This window comes from Leuciscus leuciscus, assembly GCF_965113295.1.
Source record: "Leuciscus leuciscus genome assembly, chromosome: 9".
In the NCBI taxonomy this organism is placed as follows: Eukaryota; Metazoa; Chordata; class Actinopteri; order Cypriniformes; family Leuciscidae; genus Leuciscus; species Leuciscus leuciscus.
Window position 1 is genome coordinate 8,592,447 of NC_138733.1, and position 18,868 is coordinate 8,611,314.

Below are 18,868 nucleotides of genomic sequence, written 5' to 3' on the forward strand. Positions count from 1 at the left end.
GAGCTGATCCTCAATAACATGAAACTGCAGGACTGAGAGTCACACTGAAATACACACTTTCACACACAATCAACATATCAGTCTCTTGACTTTAAACAGACTCGAGCTCAACACAGTCAGAACTGAGAAATGAAGAACATGCTGGATTCATTCTTACTGTTAATTATGTTCATCTTTCTGCATTGACACTTTCTAATGTATTGTTTTTAATTTTGTAAAATGAAAACACATTCACATACACACTCAAATTGACACTCCATACATATTACATGATACAGATCTAGTAAGTAACATAGTAAAACTAGCCTATGTTGTGAATAGTCTCATTTATTAAAGCAGATTTTGCACAAGACTGAATTTTAATATAGTGCAAATAAGAGATTATTTTTCCTGATTGAATGAAACTTTAGATGTTTTATGATCATGTTTTGTGACATTTTAGATCTCAATCTAATGATCCATCAAACATATTAATTTGTGCTTTAAGTTTGAACTTTCTCTTTAATAATGGATTCACTGCTAAACTGATCTGATCTGAACTGAGAGAGTGAAGTGTGTGTCATTGTTCTCTACAGGTTGAGTAAGTGTGGCGTCACAGATGAAGGTTTTGCTGCTCTGACTTCAGCTCTGAGATCAAACCCTGAACACCTGAGAGAACTGAATCTGTCTGGGAATAAAATAGGAAAATCAGTGAATCTGCTGTCTGATGTACTACAGAATCCTCACTGTAAACTGGAGAAATTAGAGTAAGATCATATTTGACTCTCACACATGAATCACAATGTAAAGTATATTTGAAGTGTTCAGCGTCTTTCTGCTGCTGTGAGTTCAGATTATTGAGCTGTAAATGATTGAACACATGAGCTGATCCTCAATAACATGAAACTGCAGGACTGAGAGTCACACTGAAATACACACTTTCACACACAATCAACATTTCAGTAGACTCGAGCTCAACACAGTCAGAACTGAGAAATGAAGAACATGCTGGATTCATTCTTACTGTTAATTATGTTCATCTTTCTGCATTGACACTTTCTAAAGTATTGTTTTTAATGTTTAAAAATGAAAACACACTCAAATTGACACGCCATACATATTACCGTATTTTCCGGACTATAAGTCGTACTTTTTTTCATAGTTTTTGACTGGTCCTGCGACTTAGTCAGGTGCGACTTATATATCAAAATTAATTCATACTGACTGACATGAACCAAGAGAAAACATTACTGTCTACAGCCACGAGAGTACAGATGCTGCTCCTGTAGCCTACCCCTGAAAAACTGTTAACTGAAACATTAACCTAAAGACAACTGAGAAAGCCTGAACTCAAACAAAATGCTCCCAAAAAGAAAAAAAATCTCCATGTTTTCGGTGCTGATGCGGTAGTGACGCATTCATGTAACATGTAAGGGTGGCCTTGCCAATAAAGCACCTAAAAGCTGTCACAAAGAACCGGCAAAAGTAATGATTATGAATATGTCAAATATAGCAAGGAGACATTTTTATTGTTTACTAATAAACAAGTGTTTTCTGTGTCAGTGTCGGCTGCAAAGATGAAGTTGACGATGCTGACTCGCGATCTTTGCAGAAGTGAACGCGCCAGAGAGAAATGCACATTTCATACGGATTACATAAGCAGAGAGCAGTCTGTTTTCTTTCTTTTTGAATTGTTCTGTTTAAAAGTCGACATTTCAAGCTTTCTATATATGTCTCAGGTCTGTGAGGCAAGTAGGCTACCTTATACGCTGAGTTTCGGTTAATTTAAGAGACGAGCTCCAGTTCACGCGCCGGCGCCTTCGTGTCGTGGTTATCCATTTTCTACTATTTACTTCTTATTTATTAAATCCAGGCAATTGGTTGATGAAACATTGATTAAAATTAAGATACAATTAATACAAAACTAAATTAAATTTAAAGACAAGCTTTGTGCTTTCTGTTTGAGGTCTCTGTGAAAGTTATAAAGCAGTCTTATAGTGCCGCTTTCAGAGCGCTCAGTGTAAACAAGGCCTCAGTCCGTAACAGATAACTGTCCCATCTGTAACATAATTTTTTTTTTGTTAAATAAATTTCTAAATAAATGCGACTTATATATGTTTTTTTCCTCTTCATGACGCATTTTTTGACTGATGCGACTGAGGCCTTGTTTACACTGCAGGTCTTGATTCCCAATTCTGATTTGTTACCTTTATCCGATTTTTTTGACCGTCCGTTTATACGTTCTTTCAACTGTGACCCATATCCGGTTCATGTGTTTACACTTGCCATACTATCTGAAACATCGCGCATGCTTAAAGGGTTAAATTATCTTGCACAAATGAACGGACGTGAAATATGCTTGATGCCAGCTCTGCAATATAAGCAAAGTTCGCCAAACATCACCATGATTTTGAGGAGGATGAACAGTACCATCATTGCAGCGTGCGCATATGCTTCAGTTATTGTGTGCGAGAGAGATCTAAGGACTGGCGGGAGCATATTCTATTTAAATATTGGCTTTAACGAGGAGCAGTGGGTCCTACATTTTAGGATGAGCAAGCCAACCTTTGATATGTTGTGTCAACGTTTGTCCACATTCCTCTCCTACGACGACACAACGTTTCGTCGGCCATCGGTCCCTTTGCAGATGCGCGTCGGGGTTTCTCTCATCATTAAACCGCGGAGACGTTGCCTAATGCCTCAGAAAATCCGATCTGCCTGTTTACATGACAGTCGCATTGGCACATATCTGATTTATTTCCACATATGAATGAGGCCTGAAACCGAACTCAAAATATCCGAATGCATGCGTTTTGTTCCGGTTTACACTGTCATGGAACACATCCGATCTGTGTCACATATGAGCAAAAAATCGGATTTGGGTCACATTTCACTGACAGTGTAAACAAGGCCTTATAGTCCGGAGCGACTTATAGTCAGGAAAATACGGTACATAGTACAAATCTAGTAAGTGACAGTAAAACTAGCCTATATTGTGAATAGTCTCATTTATTAAAGCAGATTTTGCACAAGACTGAATTTTAATATAGTGCAAATAAGAGATTATTTTTCCTGATTGAATGATACTTTAGATGTTTTATGATCATGTTTTGTGACATTTTGGATCTCAATCTAATGATCCATCAAACATATTAATATGTGCTTTAAGTTTGAACTTTCTCTTTAATAATGGATTCACTGCTAAACTGATCTGATCTGAACTGAGAGAGTTAAGTGTGTGTCATTGTTCTCTACAGGTTGAGTGATTGTGATCTCACAGATGAAGGTTTTGCTGCTCTGACTTCAGCTCTGAGATCAAACCCTGAACACCTGAGAGATCTGAGTCTGTCTGGGTATAAAATAGGAAAATCAGTGAATCTGCTGTCTGATGTACTACAGAATCCTCACTGTAAACTGGAGAAATTAGAGTAAGATCATATTTGACTCTCACACATGAATCACAATGTAAAGTATATTTGAAGTGTTCAGCCTCCTTCTGCTGCTGTGAGTTCAGATTATTGAGCTGTAAATGACTGAACACATGAGCTGATCCTCGATAACATGAAACTGCAGGACTGAGAGTCACACTGAAATACACACTTTCACACACAATCAACATTTCAGTCTCTTGACTTTAAACAGACTCGAGCTCAACACAGTCAGAACTGAGAAATGAAGAACATGCTGGATTCATTCTTACTGTTAATTATGTTCATCTTTCTGCATTGACACTTTCTAAACTATTGTTTTTAATTTTATAAAATGAAACACACACACACTCACACTAATTGAGACTCCATACTGTACATATTACATAGTACAGATCTAAGTAACAGTAGAACTAACCTATGTTGTGAATAGTCTCATTTATTAAAGCAGATTTTGCACAAGACTGAATTTTAAAGGGGTCATATAATGGTACATGCACTTTTACAAGTTGATTGTACTGAAATGTGTGTTGGTAGTGCCTGTACACAAGCATCATAAAATGATAAAAATCCATCCAGTGTTTTTTTTTTTTTTTTAATCTTCTTATATGTTTTCCCCTCACTCAAATCAAGTCGTTCGATTTTGTGACATCACAAAATCGATGCCCCTCCCACGATTGTTGATTGACAGCAGCGTTTCAACATAGACTTGTCCTCGCTCGTGAGCGAGCTGTCAATCATAGTTCGCGCGGACCGGCGCGTCATTGTTGATACTGGTGCACTGTCTATGAGCAGAATGGCGTCTAAGCGATTGTGGTGTTTTGTTCTTGGGTGTAATAACGAACACAGCAGTCATTTTGATGTTCCTATATCCGAACCGCTGAAGACGCAGTGGCTGAGTTTTGTTTTCGAAGGGATATATTCCCCACGATCAACGTCAATGCTTTCATGTACTTGCGCGAATCATTTCACACACCAGACTGCTTTACAAGCGAGGGTCAGTATAAAGCTGGTTTTGCTAAGAAGCTGCTCCTGAAAAAAGGATCGGTACTAACTATTCGTGTTCCTGCTGCACCTCCAGAAGAAGAAGTGAGTGTAATGTTTTATTAACCTTTATATTAATATTTGCCCTCCTTAATGTCCTGTGCCACTAACCTAACAGTGGCTGGAAAGAAGCTGTTAAACAGACTGGCCTTGTGAGTACTGATGCTCACAGGCCTGCAGTGTCTCAGGTTGTAGCCTGTGTCCACCCACTTAAACAAATCATAAGCTGGGTGGTGTCTGTCCTTAAGGATGCTCTGTGCTTTCCTTATGTAGCGCTGGGTGTATATAGTGCCCATGGTGTCCAAGGTTAGAGCCGATAACCCTCTCTGCATTTTTTATGCCCCGTTGCAGTGATTTCCTTTCAGCCAGGGTGGTGTTGCCACACTGTCATACCGCTGGTGAGGATGCTCTCAACAAGGCCTCTGTAGACATGGGTTAGGGGTTGACATTGAAGTCCGGCCTTTTTCAACACTCTGATGAAATGCAGCCTCTGCTGAGCACTTTTCACTGTTGCCTCAATGTTTTTAGCCCAGCTGAGGTTTTCTGAGATATGAAGTCCTAAGAACTTATAGCTGTCAGTCCGCTCCACCTCAGTCCCCTTGATGGTGAGAGGCTGTAGAAGGGTAGCTCTCCTCCTAAAGTCCAGGGCCCGTATTCATAAAGATTCTAAGAATCCTCTAAGAAAACTCTTAATTTAGCTTAAAAACTTTTACGTAGGAGTCTTAGCTTAAAAGCGATTCGGGACAGATCTGAGAGCAACTCTGAGTAAGGAAAAGACAAAAACTTTCATCTTAGTAAGGAGGCGGGGTTGACCCCGTTGCTATGTATGACACAATCTTTTGAAGACTGTGATTGGTTGGTTGTCCAAGAAGAAAAAGAAAAAAAGTGATTTTAAGTATAGGGTCTATTCTAAGCCTTCACTTTGAAATTACATGCGTCATTTTTCCTATTTGACTGTTCTCACTCACACACACACACACATTATATATGTGTATAAATCCTTTTTTTTTTTTTTTACCATGCTGTTAATTTCCTATAAGGTATTTGATTGGCTTAGAATGATAAAAATTGTTCCACTCTTTCCAATTACACTGATTGCTGGCATGTCTATTTAAGTGGTGGTTTGAATGTTGGTTTTAATGTATCAAACATGGAATTTTCCCAGTTGCCAAATATCGTAATGTAGTGATTACTTTCATTTCTGGCGCTATGGCATTTCTGTGCTGTGTCAGAGATGTTAGCGCGTCTCTAATAAGATCAGTCACAAACATGATCCCTGCACGATATAGCGATATGCTATAGCGTCTTATTAACTCACTGTTATTCATTGTCTGCAACACATTTCTTCTCCCTCTTCGTCTTTCTGCCATTTTCTCCTCTCCTAAAGAAACTCTTAAGCCTCTTAAAAGTCCTCGTCCATGCTGCTAACAATTTTTACCTTAAGACCTCTTTTAAGGGTTAAGATGCTTTCTGAATTACTTTTTTCTTTACTAGGATTTTTTCTTTAATTTTAAGAGTAAACGCCCACATTTCTAAGAATTTTCTTAGAATTTTGTCACTAGGAGCTACTCTTTGCATTAAGATTCTTTATGAATACGGGCCCTGGAGTAGTTCCTTGGTTTTGTCAATGTTAAGAACAAGATCATTGTTTCCCCATAAACTGTGATTTTGTGAACCCTATCCCTGTATGATGATATATCGCCCCCTCCGATGAGGCCAAGGACAGTTGTATCATCTGCATACTTAATGATGATATTATTATTGTCCTGGTTGGTGACACAGTCATGTGTATACAGTGAAAAGAGTGCTCACTGCAAGCTCAGCTGAGACCTTCTTTCCCATCCTCACCACCTGTGGCCTGTCTGTGAGGAAGTCCGTTATCCAATTACAAGTGGTCGTTGGTACACCCAGGTCTGCCAGCTTACCGGTCAGCTTCATTGGCCGGATCATATTAAAGGCGAAGCTGTAATCCAGAAACAATAGCCGTACATATGTATTGTGAGTGTCTAGGTGCTGCAGGATATAGTGAAGTGCCAGTGCCACCGCAGCATCCACTGACTTGTTTGAGCGGTAGGCAAACTGAAGAGGGTCTAGTACAGTGGTTCTCAACTCCAGTCCTCGGGACCCACTGCTCTGCACATTTTGTATGTCTCTCTTATCTGACACACTCAGTTCAGTTCATGGAGTCTCTCCTAATGAGCTAATGATCTGGTTCAGGTGTGTTAAATAAGGGAGACATAATAAATGTGCAGAGCAGTGGGTCCCAAGGACTGGAGTTGAGAACCACTGGTCTAGTGTGTCTGGAACCACATCATTTATATGTTGTAGGACCAGCTTCTCCAGACACTTCATGGCAACCGATGTAAGTGCCACTAAAATCATTCATTGTAATTGTGTTTACTAATAGGACATTATAATGAGTTTTCGTGCCTGCTGATCATGTCGTGGAGTTCTTTAAGTGCATTATACTCGTTAGCCGTGGGAGGAATATACACTGTGCTCAGTATAACGCACTGTAGTTCTCTAGGCAAATAAAGTGGCCATTTTGGGCGTATTGTCGGTGCTCCAGGATTGTTTGACGAGGATTGCTGTCTGATGTACTACAGAATCCTCACTGTAAACTGGAGAAATTACAGTAAGATCATATTTGACTCTCACACATGAATCACAATGTAAAGTATATTTGAAGTGTTCAGCCTCTTTCTGCTGCTGTGAGTTCAGATTATTGAGCTGTAAATGATTGAACACATGAGCTGATCCTCAATAACATGAAACTGCAGGACTGAGAGTCACACTGAAATACACACTTTCACACACAATCAACATTTCAGTCTCTTGACTTTAAACAGACTCGAGCTCAACACAGTCAGAACTGATTAATGAAGAACATGCTGGATTCATTCTTACTGTTAATTGTTCATCTTTCTGCATTGACACTTTTTAAAGTATTTTTCATTTAATAAAAATCACACACACACCAATTTATTACTCCATGGATATTACATACAGATCTAAGTAACATAGCAAAACTAGCCTATGTAGTGAATAGTGTAATTGAAGAGATTATTTTTCCTGATTGAATGATACTTTAGATGTTTTATGATCATGTTTTGTGACATTTTGGATCTCAAGCTAATGATCCATCAAAAAATATTAATTTGTGCTTTAAGTTTGAACTTTCTCTTTAATAATGAATTCACTGCTAAACTGATCTGATCTGAACTGAGAGAGTGAAGTGTGTGTCATTGTTCTCTACAGGTTGAGTAATTGTGGCGTCACAGATGAAGGTTTTGCTGCTCTGACTTCAGCTCTGAGATCAAACCCTGAACACCTGAGAGAACTGGATCTGTCTGGGAATAAAAAAGGACATTCAGGAGTGAAGTTGCTCTCTGATCTGAAGGATGATCCACATTATAAACTGGAGACATTACTCTACTGTAAGTATATCTTTATTCCAAGCCTTTAAATTTACCCAATTTCAGTAACAGGTCTCATACGTGTGTAACTGGAGAATATAATAATTCAGCTCCACTTTAGTCTCTGTAAACTGTTTTTAATAAGTGTTGAATTATGTGATGTGAATATGATCTGTGAGGCTAGGTCTATATGAATATTTTCATCCCTACAACTTTTGTTAGAAAATTGGAATTAATTCATTCCGATTGATGGATCCAAACGTAGTGTTTACATGAACGATAAATAGGGGTGGAACGGTACACAGAAGTCAAAGTTCGGTTCATACCTCGGTTTAGACATAACGGTTCGGTACGAGTTCGGTACTGTGACGGTGCAATTGAAGTAACCTATCATCCGTTACAGAACAGTACACAATTACTCAACCAATTCAACATAACATTTTTATTTATTTTTTTAGTCTTAGGCCTGTCTTAAATCTTTTCGTTTTTCCTTTTTTTCAACAAAAACAATGTCAAAAGAAATTAAACATTTTTCACAGAATCATCATGAATCATAATGAAACAAAGTATTTCATCAACACTGGGATAAATGTAACATCAATTTCATCAGTTTTAACATTTCATGTATTGAGGCCCACAAAATAAAACAAGACAATAAAGGTCTTTGGTTTAACTCCTATCACGTAACAGCAATAACTCAATGCGAGTAAACTTTTCTAACAGTTCGTAAACAAACCACCTCAGAAATGTTAGCGTGTGTGTGTGTGTGTGTGTGTGTGTGTGTGTGTGTGTGTGTGTGTGTGTGTGTGTGTGTGTGTGTGTGTGTGTGTGTGTGTGTGTGTGTGTGTGTGTGTGTGTGTGTGTGTGTGTGTGTGTGTGTGTGTGTGTGTGTGTGTGTGTGTGTGTGTGTGTGTGTGTGTGTGTGTGTGTGTGTGTGTGTGTGTGTGTGTGTGTGTGCGCGCGCGTAGAAGATCACAGTTCGGTTTGTAGCGTCTTTTCCGTGGGTGGGCGAGTGAATGAATCGTTTGTAAGAGGAAGAGTGGTGTACTGTTCCAGTCCTACCTGGAGTCAACCGCACAGTATCTTGATCTCACAGTCTTCAATGAAAAGGGTAACTCACTCGCAGTCGCAGCGCTGTAACGTTCGACTCGTGCTCAGCCCAGGCACCTCTGATAACGTGTCTTTCAGGAAAAGCAACAGCAATAATCCAGACACTCTTTCACAGTGCAGCCAGCAGTTACTTAGGAACACAGCAATCTTCCCTCGAGTTTTCTCCTTTCAGCGGCGTTGTAATAGAGAATCAAAACAATGTCTATTTAACTCACGCACAGCTCAAACGCAACCGGCGAACGAGCGTCTTTTAGAAATAGCAACAGCACAAATCCCAACACTCTCCCGCAACGCAGCCAGCAAAGTGGTTAGACATCAGGTAACTCAGGCGTTTTTTGGAAACTCCAGCAGCTGCTCGAACTCGTTCACACTGGCCCTCATTTATCATTCTTGCGTAGAAACAGGCGTATATGTTGGCGTAAGATTATGCTTACACTCCTCTCACCGCCTGATTTATGAAGCTGTGCGTACCTTTGAAATCCAGGTGTACGCAATACCTGCCCTTGATAAATGCCGCGGCTGAAAACGATCGTCATTAGAATAACACGCCCCTATATATTCAAGTCTCCGCTTCCCCCACGCCCTCATTTTACGCCATGGACACACGGAAGACGGCAAAGAAGAGAAACTTGGATGAGCAAATGACCTATCACAATGCATTATTTTACAGCACTTGTTTTGAAACAATTAGCATTTAATTTCGTATCACGTCACATGTATTGGGGTGTACAATAGTGATGATGATGTGATGTGGAGTACCATTCATTCACATTAATAATTGCATGACAATTTGTAATATTCTTATTATTCTTATTATGATTTTTATTATTAATGACGCTTATTGTTATTTAGAAGAAGAATGTCGTTATTATTATTATTTGTGTTATTATTATTATTATTTAAAAGAAGAAGAATGTCATTTTTATTATTTTGTCAGTCTGAATTATTTTTTGGTCATTGAAAGCCTTTCATTACTGAACGCAGTCCGTGCGCACCTGCCGGGCCTAACCCTGGCCTAACCATCGTTTCAAAGAATAGTACAACGGCGAGCGCATCGAGTATAACCGCCTCGTCCGTTTGGGGAGGTGCGCGCGCAGACTGCGGAGACTCGCGCTGCGGAGCCAGGCGAAAGTATAAACAAGGCTTGAAACGTCAGGTAAAGCGCACAGGCTCGCAACTGAAGGAATACATATGCCTACAAATCAAATGCTTTGGTAAAGTCACACAAATTAAACATTGAAGTCTATGTTGCACAAAAATAAACACTGAAGTTTATAATTACTATGCTGTTGTTTTTTTACAGTGGGTCATAATATATCATATCTTTTAGTTTGTCAGTGCGTTTTGTGGTGTTAGGAATTGTTTTTCTGCGCATTTCCGCACTAACAAAACGTGCGTACACCACCTCCTGAGCTGGCGTAGGATTTGAGCGTGCCGTACGCCAACGTCCATTTTGATAAATCTCAAAGTCACCGTGGTTTTGGGTGTACGCTGGAAATGTGGTGTACGCACTTTTGATAAATGAGGGCCACTGTGTTTGTCAAACTTCCCCGCCTTAAGCCCCGCACACCTGTTGCTTAAATAATTCGCTACGTACTTCCCTCTCACCACACCGCATTGCATTTTGGTCAGTGTAGTTCCTTATTTTCGCCACAGTACAATGGAGGGAAAAGCAAAACAAAAATGTAGAAGGCAATTTTTTTTATTGTGCATGTCTCAGGCTGTACCACCAAAGGAAAATACATGTCTTAAGTCTTGTATTTTTTAAATAGTTTTTATTAATAAAGTAAAGGCATAGAACCAGTTTATTTGTAGTGCATTGAAAATAGATTTATATAATTCGTTTATTAATTAAATGAATAAAAAGACAAAAAGACCTTGAGATATGTTTGGTAATTGTACCTGAATGAATTTAAAATTAATTTCCTATATTTCAGATCAGTATATTTGTTTTCCTTAAAATTTTAATTAACCCTCTGGGGTCTGAGGTTTTTTTGGGGCCCTTGGGATGTTTTGACATGCCCTGACATTTGTGCTTTTTTCAGTTATTTATAAACATGTTAATGGCAAAGGTGTAAATTCACTCTATATAGCACAAACAGGGCTACCATAATATGTGAGCAACATGTATGTAGATGTTTGTATTTTTAAGAGAATAATGTTTATGCGTGGTTATTGAAAAAAATTTAAATGAAAGTTGCTGAAATAAGACCACAAAACTCATACAAAATATGTGTCCACAAGACTTTTGACTAATGGATGTTATCGCTTCGAGTTCTGGCTTCAAAATTATGTGAAAATAGTATTGCTTTATCGTTCACATAAAACAATACATTGATTTAAATTGTGTAAGACAGGTTTTGCTTGGAAAGCCAATATGCGAGGGGGGCGTGAAGGAGGAGTGGTTTACACCTGAGAATACAATGTCCCACCCATTATGCGTAATGACTTGCATAATGAGCCATTCATTCAGGTGTGACACTGACTGAGCCACAAGAATGAATGCAAGGACAAAAGATATATTTAGACTTATATTGACCATTTAAGATTTTGCTTACATCTATCTTGTAAATATGTTTTGCTATTTTATTAAAAAGGTTACAATTACAACAATAATTACAATTTCAACAATATTTCAAGTGTACTCTTTCTTTGTAAAAAAATTATTATAGGCCTACATTTTATTATACAATTAGTTTGAATATAGCCAACATTGGAACAGCTAACATCTTAGTTGATGACTTTATTTTTGACAAAAATAGTATATATATATATATAGAACATATGAGCAGCAATTGCTAAACAAAAGCTTATTTGATGTGGCAGTATATTCTACAGTAAAAACTGTACCCAAATCTAGTCAACAAAATGTTCTTTCATATTTTGCCTGACTGTAACGTTGTTTTTATGAAATATTAGGGCATATAAATGTTAATTTGCAGTTTAATACGTTGCTTATACAAAGACATTTTATTTCAACATATTTCAGTCAATTTTTACTCATCTCAGTATAGCAAAGCATTTTACAAAGCCTGAACAAAGAGGAGATTCAAAGGTTTTGTTTTTCAATCTGTTTTATTGTAATTCCTCTATGTGGAGGAACTAAATGTTCTAAATTTGCTCTAAGCAAATCAAATGTGAGCAAAATAAAAAAATAATCAGTCGGCTATAAACAAAGCAATTGTGAGCGATAAATAAACAAAAGTAAAGGCAGGTATCTCACAGTAAATGCTTATGCCCCCGTTGATGTGGGCTCTAAGCAAATCAAATGTGAGCAAAATAAACAAACCATGTCAACATCAGTCTCTGTTTTAAAAAGCTGTTCATTCATTCACACACAAAAACGCGATTCATTTTTAAACAGTATTTTTGCCAGCTGTAGTAGCTCCACAACAGCATGCATCTGTGCGTTCATTCATTCACACACAGAAACGCGATTCATATTTAAACAGTCTTTTTGCATACAGACACTTGCGATTAGAACAAAGCAAATAGAACTGACCTATTCCTCAGCCGGATCCGTTTGCTCCTCGAAATGAAACTTCCAGAACTTCTGAGGTAAATTTTCCAGGATTATTATAAAATAGTATTATTCCTCACAGCGTCGTAAAGCACAGTCTGAAAGTGAACTCGCGGTGTGTGTTATCCAGCTGATGTGGGCGTTTCACAGGTCTGTATGGGATCGCCTCACATTTGCGTTTGAATAGCGCGCGCTCTCCGTGGGCGGAGTCACATTAAATTTAATGAGCTGAGATGAGAACGACTGACATCTCTCTCTTTTCATACATATTACATAAACTGTGAATATTTGTTTTTTATAAACATTACTTCATTTAAAAGAAGAGAATTCAAGCTTCATGCCTGTGTGTCTGTATGCCTGTTTGACTGAGTATTCGCTGTTACAGTTACAGTTCATTTTCGGACGCGTTTCAGAATGGACTACACTGACAGAGAGAAAGCAGAACTCGCATCATGTTTATTTTTCTTTATTTGGCGAAAAGCACAACGCTTTGTTTTTATTGTGAGTATACATAAAAATAATACACACTTAACAGGATTTAGTGATGTAAAACACAAGTATGTAAGATCAAAATCAACAGATTATTTTTCGTCTCTGTTGCACTGATAAGGAAAAAAACGAGCCTATTGCGCCGGCGCGACAGCCGACCTCAGGGGATTAACACTAACTTTATTCTCATCTGAATGATAAATTATTTATTTATGTATAAAATAATACTACCATTAAAAACAAATTTGATTTTCTTTTTTAATCAATGTAGAATGTGTAACAGTTTGACAAAAGCAAAATGTTGTGTTTTATTGCGAGTGTACACAAATATAAGTAAACACTTTGCAGTTTGAATGATATCCTATGAACAAAATGAGTATGTTTTTATGTTTCCACTATTCGATCGCGCCCGCGCCTCTCTCTCTCTCTCTCACACACACACACACACACACACACACACACACACACACACACACACACACACACACACAACATATTCCAGCATTGCAATCTTGATATCGCAACCTGTTCATTATAGCCACAGAGCTTCAGAACTAAGGCGGAGCTGCATATTAGGTGTCCCTAAAGAACCCGCGTATTTAACAGTAGTTCCGCATTACATTAATCAAATTGCATGCGAGTTTTATTTATTTTTATACTGTGTATTCTCTGTGTATATTCATGCACCAAACCATGACGTCCATACCGTTTCGGTTCAATATGAATACATGTACCGTTCCACCCCTAACGATAAATAAAATGATCGGGTTGATGTGTGTGTTTATATGACACAAGCTTCAAATCAGAATTGAGTTTTTGACATGCACACACTGTACAAATATTTCCAGCTGTTTGCACATACTATTCTTATACTTTGTTTGTTTGTTTTGCACAGCAGACTTAAAGGTCCCATATTGTCAAAACTGAAATTTCCTGGCTTTTTCATGATAACAGAGGTCTAGGGGCTATGTACTGTAACTACCATATAAGTTTCAAAACAGTCAATCCACAGACAAATGCACAGCCTGCATAAAGTAGCGGTGCCTTTTCACACACCACTGTGATTTCCGTAGAAATGTGACGTCAGAACTACTCAGTCACTGCCTTCAGTCCCACCCCGAGCACTGCCCACCGTCCCTCACTCCTTTTGCCCAAACCCAGACAACATCGCGTCCATGCCATTGCTGAGCAACAACACCACGGAAATATGTCGAGAAAACGCTGTCCAATCGATGGATGTCAGGAAACTACATTATTGCACAGGCAACAAAATTAATATAAGAGACCAGTGGCTAATGTTTATTTATTTAGTTCAATTTAGTTCGACCTTAACCGTCTGTTCTGCACATTTCACAAGTGACTGCTTCGTTAATCAGGCACATTTCAATGTTTTTCAAAGAAGCTCCTCAAAGATGCTGCAGTCCCTACATTGTTGGGTCCGACCTCAAATTCGCAACCCATAAATAAACTTCTAACACATTTTATCTTACATTATGGAGCCAGCATAATCTAAAATTATAGTTTGTAAACGGATACAAATTGATGCTGATGTGTTGTTTTGTTTTGTACAGTCTATGGTTGCCACAAGCTTTGATCGAATATCTGTTGGAAACAAGACAAAAAAATTAATAATACGTGATACGTTTTCCTAAGTTACAGACACCGGCCCTGTTGGTGTCTGTTGTTTTTATTGAGTTAAAGACGGTGAGATTGAGTTCACTCAGTCTCTGTGTCTTTTGTTTTGCTAACAGAAACTAGTTTGTTTACAGACAGTTTAAATTAGCGTTAATGTTAAATCTGCGTGCAGCCTTGATGTAATACTCTTACAATAATGCGGAAAGTAAAAAAAATAAAAATTTTTTTTTTACTATTCTGAAACATCCACGTTTGAGGAGGTGGTTGTTTGTCTCCTGTCGCCGCCGCTTCGGGGTCTGAGTCCGGCTCGAACATATAAGGCCGGATATAACATTTCCCTCAGCAATGTCCATCATTACAGGTGTTTTTTTTCTTAATTATTACAACTTGTGAGCATCACCAAGCCAACGCAGGCTACAGCCATAGTAGAGCATACATTACCCTAGTTACCTGTGGTTGGCCTGGCCGTGCGTCACTCAGAAAACAACAGGCCAATCAGAAGAGAGGCTCATGAATATTAATTAGATGGGCCAAAATTGAACTGTTCTTGGCAGAGCTCCTGAGAAAGAGGCTGTAAAAATATATTGAGATGGTTTTTGGTACTTATACCACAAATATACTGTATATTCTTAAGGACATCAATACCTAAAATAAAACTCCAGAAAGGTATACAATATGGGACCTTTAATATATGACGGGTCAGGTCCTAATTTGGAGACAATGAGCACATGAACCGTTGTGCCGTGCTGCTTATATTTATCCCGCAGTAAAAACACCCGTACCTGCACCCGAAACAGCCTGTGGATGAGAGTCTAAAAGAAGGACTGAAGGCCGTGAGATTGTGTTGGTCATTCATGACACTTCATTCAACAACTACAACCATAGGCGTAATTCTATGGGGGGACAGGGGGACACGTCCCCCCCAATATTCAAAGAAGGACAATTTGTCCCCCCCAATATTTGATCATACTGTATGATAATGCGGGCAATATCGATGTGATTGCAAATACGTCTTTCTTTCCAGCTCCGAAAATATAAAATCCCGGCCGGTCCATTTCCCAAATCCATTCGACTTGCCTTACACTCAGGGGGGTAATCGAGCGCTCGATTTCCGTACCACCCCCAGGAGCCGCCATTGGCTAACAAGCCTTCACCTGCTGTTAGCATCCCATTGACTCCCATTCATTTTGGCGTCACTTTGACAGCGAATAACTTTACATCTGAGGCGTTTAAAGACTCCATTTGTCCATTGTTTATTTCTAAAGAAACACGACAATGTATAAAAGGCTCCATTACCTTGTATCTTACGTTATGGCCCTGTAGAAGCAGTTTTTGTAAAAGTAGGCTAACGATTGGGTCATAACCATGCGACTCTCTGGAAATTACCGTAGAGACAGGAAGAGAAGCTCGCAGTCAATCGGGGGGGGCGTGGAGGCATAAAGTCCGATAAAGTCAAGGGAGAAGCCCATAGAGAGTCATGACGTTGCTCCTGCTCCTAGCTCATGGACAGCTCCTACTCACACTCTCCGTCTCTGCGAGATTCGGAAGGGAATGGTTCAGATTTCGCTTGGCACAACTACTAGAAGACTTACAACTGTCAGGCAGGCTGCTCACGTCACATCTACGTCGTCAAGCTCAGTTTGAGTCTGCGCAGTACGCTCAGCCATCAGGAAGTGAGGGCTTCTAATTTGCTTCACTTCTCCCTGTTGAAACCTATGGGGTCGCTGTGTCCAGTTTATATACTGTCTATGCTTACACTATACATTAACAAAACCTATTTCTCCTGAAATCCATGTCATGTTTTCCCTATACCTTTAGTTGCTCGTGCACCGTCAGTGAGTTAGGAAAAACCAAACAGAAGAAGAGTTAGGAGTGCGAAATCTGACAGACATTTGGCACATATCTATGAATGGTAAATATCCTGTATTTGGCTGACATAATCCCTTAGATCAGTGGTTCTCAACCTCTCCTGCAGGGACCCCCTGACAGGCCATGTTTCTGTTTAAACCTGAAATGGCACACCTGATTCAGTTAATTAAAGGCTTAATGAGTAGTTGACTAATTGATTAATTGACTAATTCCTACTCTTCCTACTCTAATAACTACTCATTAATTGAATCAGGTGTGCCATTGCAGGGTTAAAACAAAAACATGGCCTGTCAGGGGGTCCCTGCAGGAGAGGTTGAGAACCACTGCCTTAGATAATGACCAGGTGAATTTCACTAGAATTTCGAATTGTAGAATTTGTGAATTTCGACTGTAATACTATACAGCTTGTATGAATGGGAGGGACTATTGACAAGCTAGCCGACAGCTAGCTAACGTTACTGTATACACGCTAGCATGTAGCCTGGCTTTAAAGCAAACTGGGATAGCGGTCAGTGACAGGCTTGTCAAATGTACTGTACCAAACCCAGTTTTGACAGCTAACGTTAGCGTTTTGGGCCACGTTCCTGTTTTCCGAATTGGGTTATTATCTAGCAAGTTATTTTAGAGTCCTGCCATTTGTTCTTTCTTACTTCACCATTTTCATCCCTTTGGAATTGCGTTGCTGTTATATTTCACAGTAGTGGCCAAAAATGAACAAGAGAAAGACTGCAGCAGCTGACATCCGTAATTTCTTTGGAAAGAAAAAAAAAGTAAGTTTCTGGAGATTTTAGGCATTTTTAACAGAGAAGTAATTAATTTAATGTTCTAAGGTACAGGACACCAGACTGACATTAATAGCTCTTAACTGACATTCATTGTGAGTGAATGTAACGTTATAGGGTAAGATGTGGTAACAAGCCGCCCCTAAGAACAATGTTTAATTGCTGAAACAAAAAAGCAGAGTTTGGAGATGACGTGATGCTCTTCATCTAAGTGGCACGGTTTCGCTGAGCTCCCGCGACCGTCGCGCTATTTTCATTTTATTCACATCGAACTGCGTGGCTGTTTCACTTAAACTCCGGGAATTTTATTCCTAACCATGTCGGGAACCGGTCCCGCCGCCTCCCAGCAAGAAACTAGACGGGGTCGCACGACAACGAAAGGCCAATCGGCCGCTAATCAAAGCAGTAAAGATGGCGGTTCCTCGGCCGAACAGTCCAGCCTAGCACAGGCTGTAACTGAAAATTTAAGTGCGTTTCTGGACGAGAAATTTGCTCGTTTTGAGTCGACGTTAGACTCAATTGCAACCCGTTTAGAGGACAACACGAAGCGCATCACGGAGGCGGAGAGTCGTGTTTCCCAGACTGAAGACAAAGTGGCGGAACTTCACAATAAGGTAGCGGCGCTGGAAAAAACAGTGCAGTCCCTTTCGGAGAGAGCAGAAGACGCCGAAAATCGCAGCCGGCGTGATAATATTCGCATCATAGGCTTGAAAGAAGGCGCGGAGGGTCGCAGACCTGTTGAATTTTTCCAGACTTGGCTGCCTAAGATGCTGGGAATTGAAACTAAAAATGCCGCTGTTAAAATTGACCGGGCGCATAGAACACTTGGCCCGCTCAAACCAAACCGCACACGTCCTGTGTTGATCAAGCTTCATAACTACTCGGACAAGACTAAAATACTGGCAGCTGCTAAGAAGAAGGATCATCTCGCATATGAAGGCAGTGACATTTATTTTACACAGGATCTGTCAGTCAAGGTCAGGGAGGCGAGACGGGCATACAACGAAGTCTGCGGGCAGCTTATTCAAAGAGGAGTCCGTTTCGTGATGCGCTACCCTGCTAACCTCTGTTTCAACTTTAACGGATCAGACTACTCCTTCAGCTGTGCAGAGGATGCCCGGGCGTTTTTGAGCGGGTTGGACTAACATTATACTGCTTACACGAACAGATGGGAGGAGCGCAGTGTCCCTTTTTTACACATTAGGTAAATATGTGGACAGATAGGTACTTTAAAGACACGGTTCATTTAAAGACTTTATTGCTGATTCTTTACCTGTTCTGCGCTGAATTCGTTTTGAGTGACTTATGGTGCACTTAAAGACCTTTATTTTTATTTTTATTTTACTGGAATTCTTATTGTTCTATAACGAGCGATGTTATTATTTTTTTCCATTTGAGGTGTCTGGCCTAGGGCTCGTATTTTATTACCGCGTAGTTATTGTTATGCAAGATTTTGCGCGATGGAAGTGGGGGGGTTAGATAGAGTTATACTCCGTCTTTCGGTGTGATGTGGCTACTTTTTTTCACGTTCTCTACACATTTGCATTTAAGTTTGGCTGTGGGGGCGGGAGGTGTTTATCAAACTGCGTTTGTACT

At 39.5% G+C, this 18,868-nt stretch overlaps 1 protein-coding gene across 1 annotated transcript in view; it reads left to right on the forward strand.

Annotated features, from left to right (window-relative positions):
* The window catches only part of LOC309505874 (NACHT, LRR and PYD domains-containing protein 3-like), a gene marked incomplete at both ends in the record, with an annotated part of 31,968 nt that extends 24,051 nt beyond the window's left edge, over nt 1–7,917 (forward strand). The window contains 4 exons of the mRNA XM_082179337.1: nt 576–746; nt 3,237–3,407; nt 7,710–7,738; nt 7,790–7,917. Coding sequence (XP_082035463.1) covers nt 576–746; nt 3,237–3,407; nt 7,710–7,738; nt 7,790–7,917 — 499 coding nt within the window. The remainder of the gene's footprint in view (nt 1–575; nt 747–3,236; nt 3,408–7,709; nt 7,739–7,789) is intronic.
* Nucleotides 7,918–18,868: the final 10,951 nt, after the last annotated feature.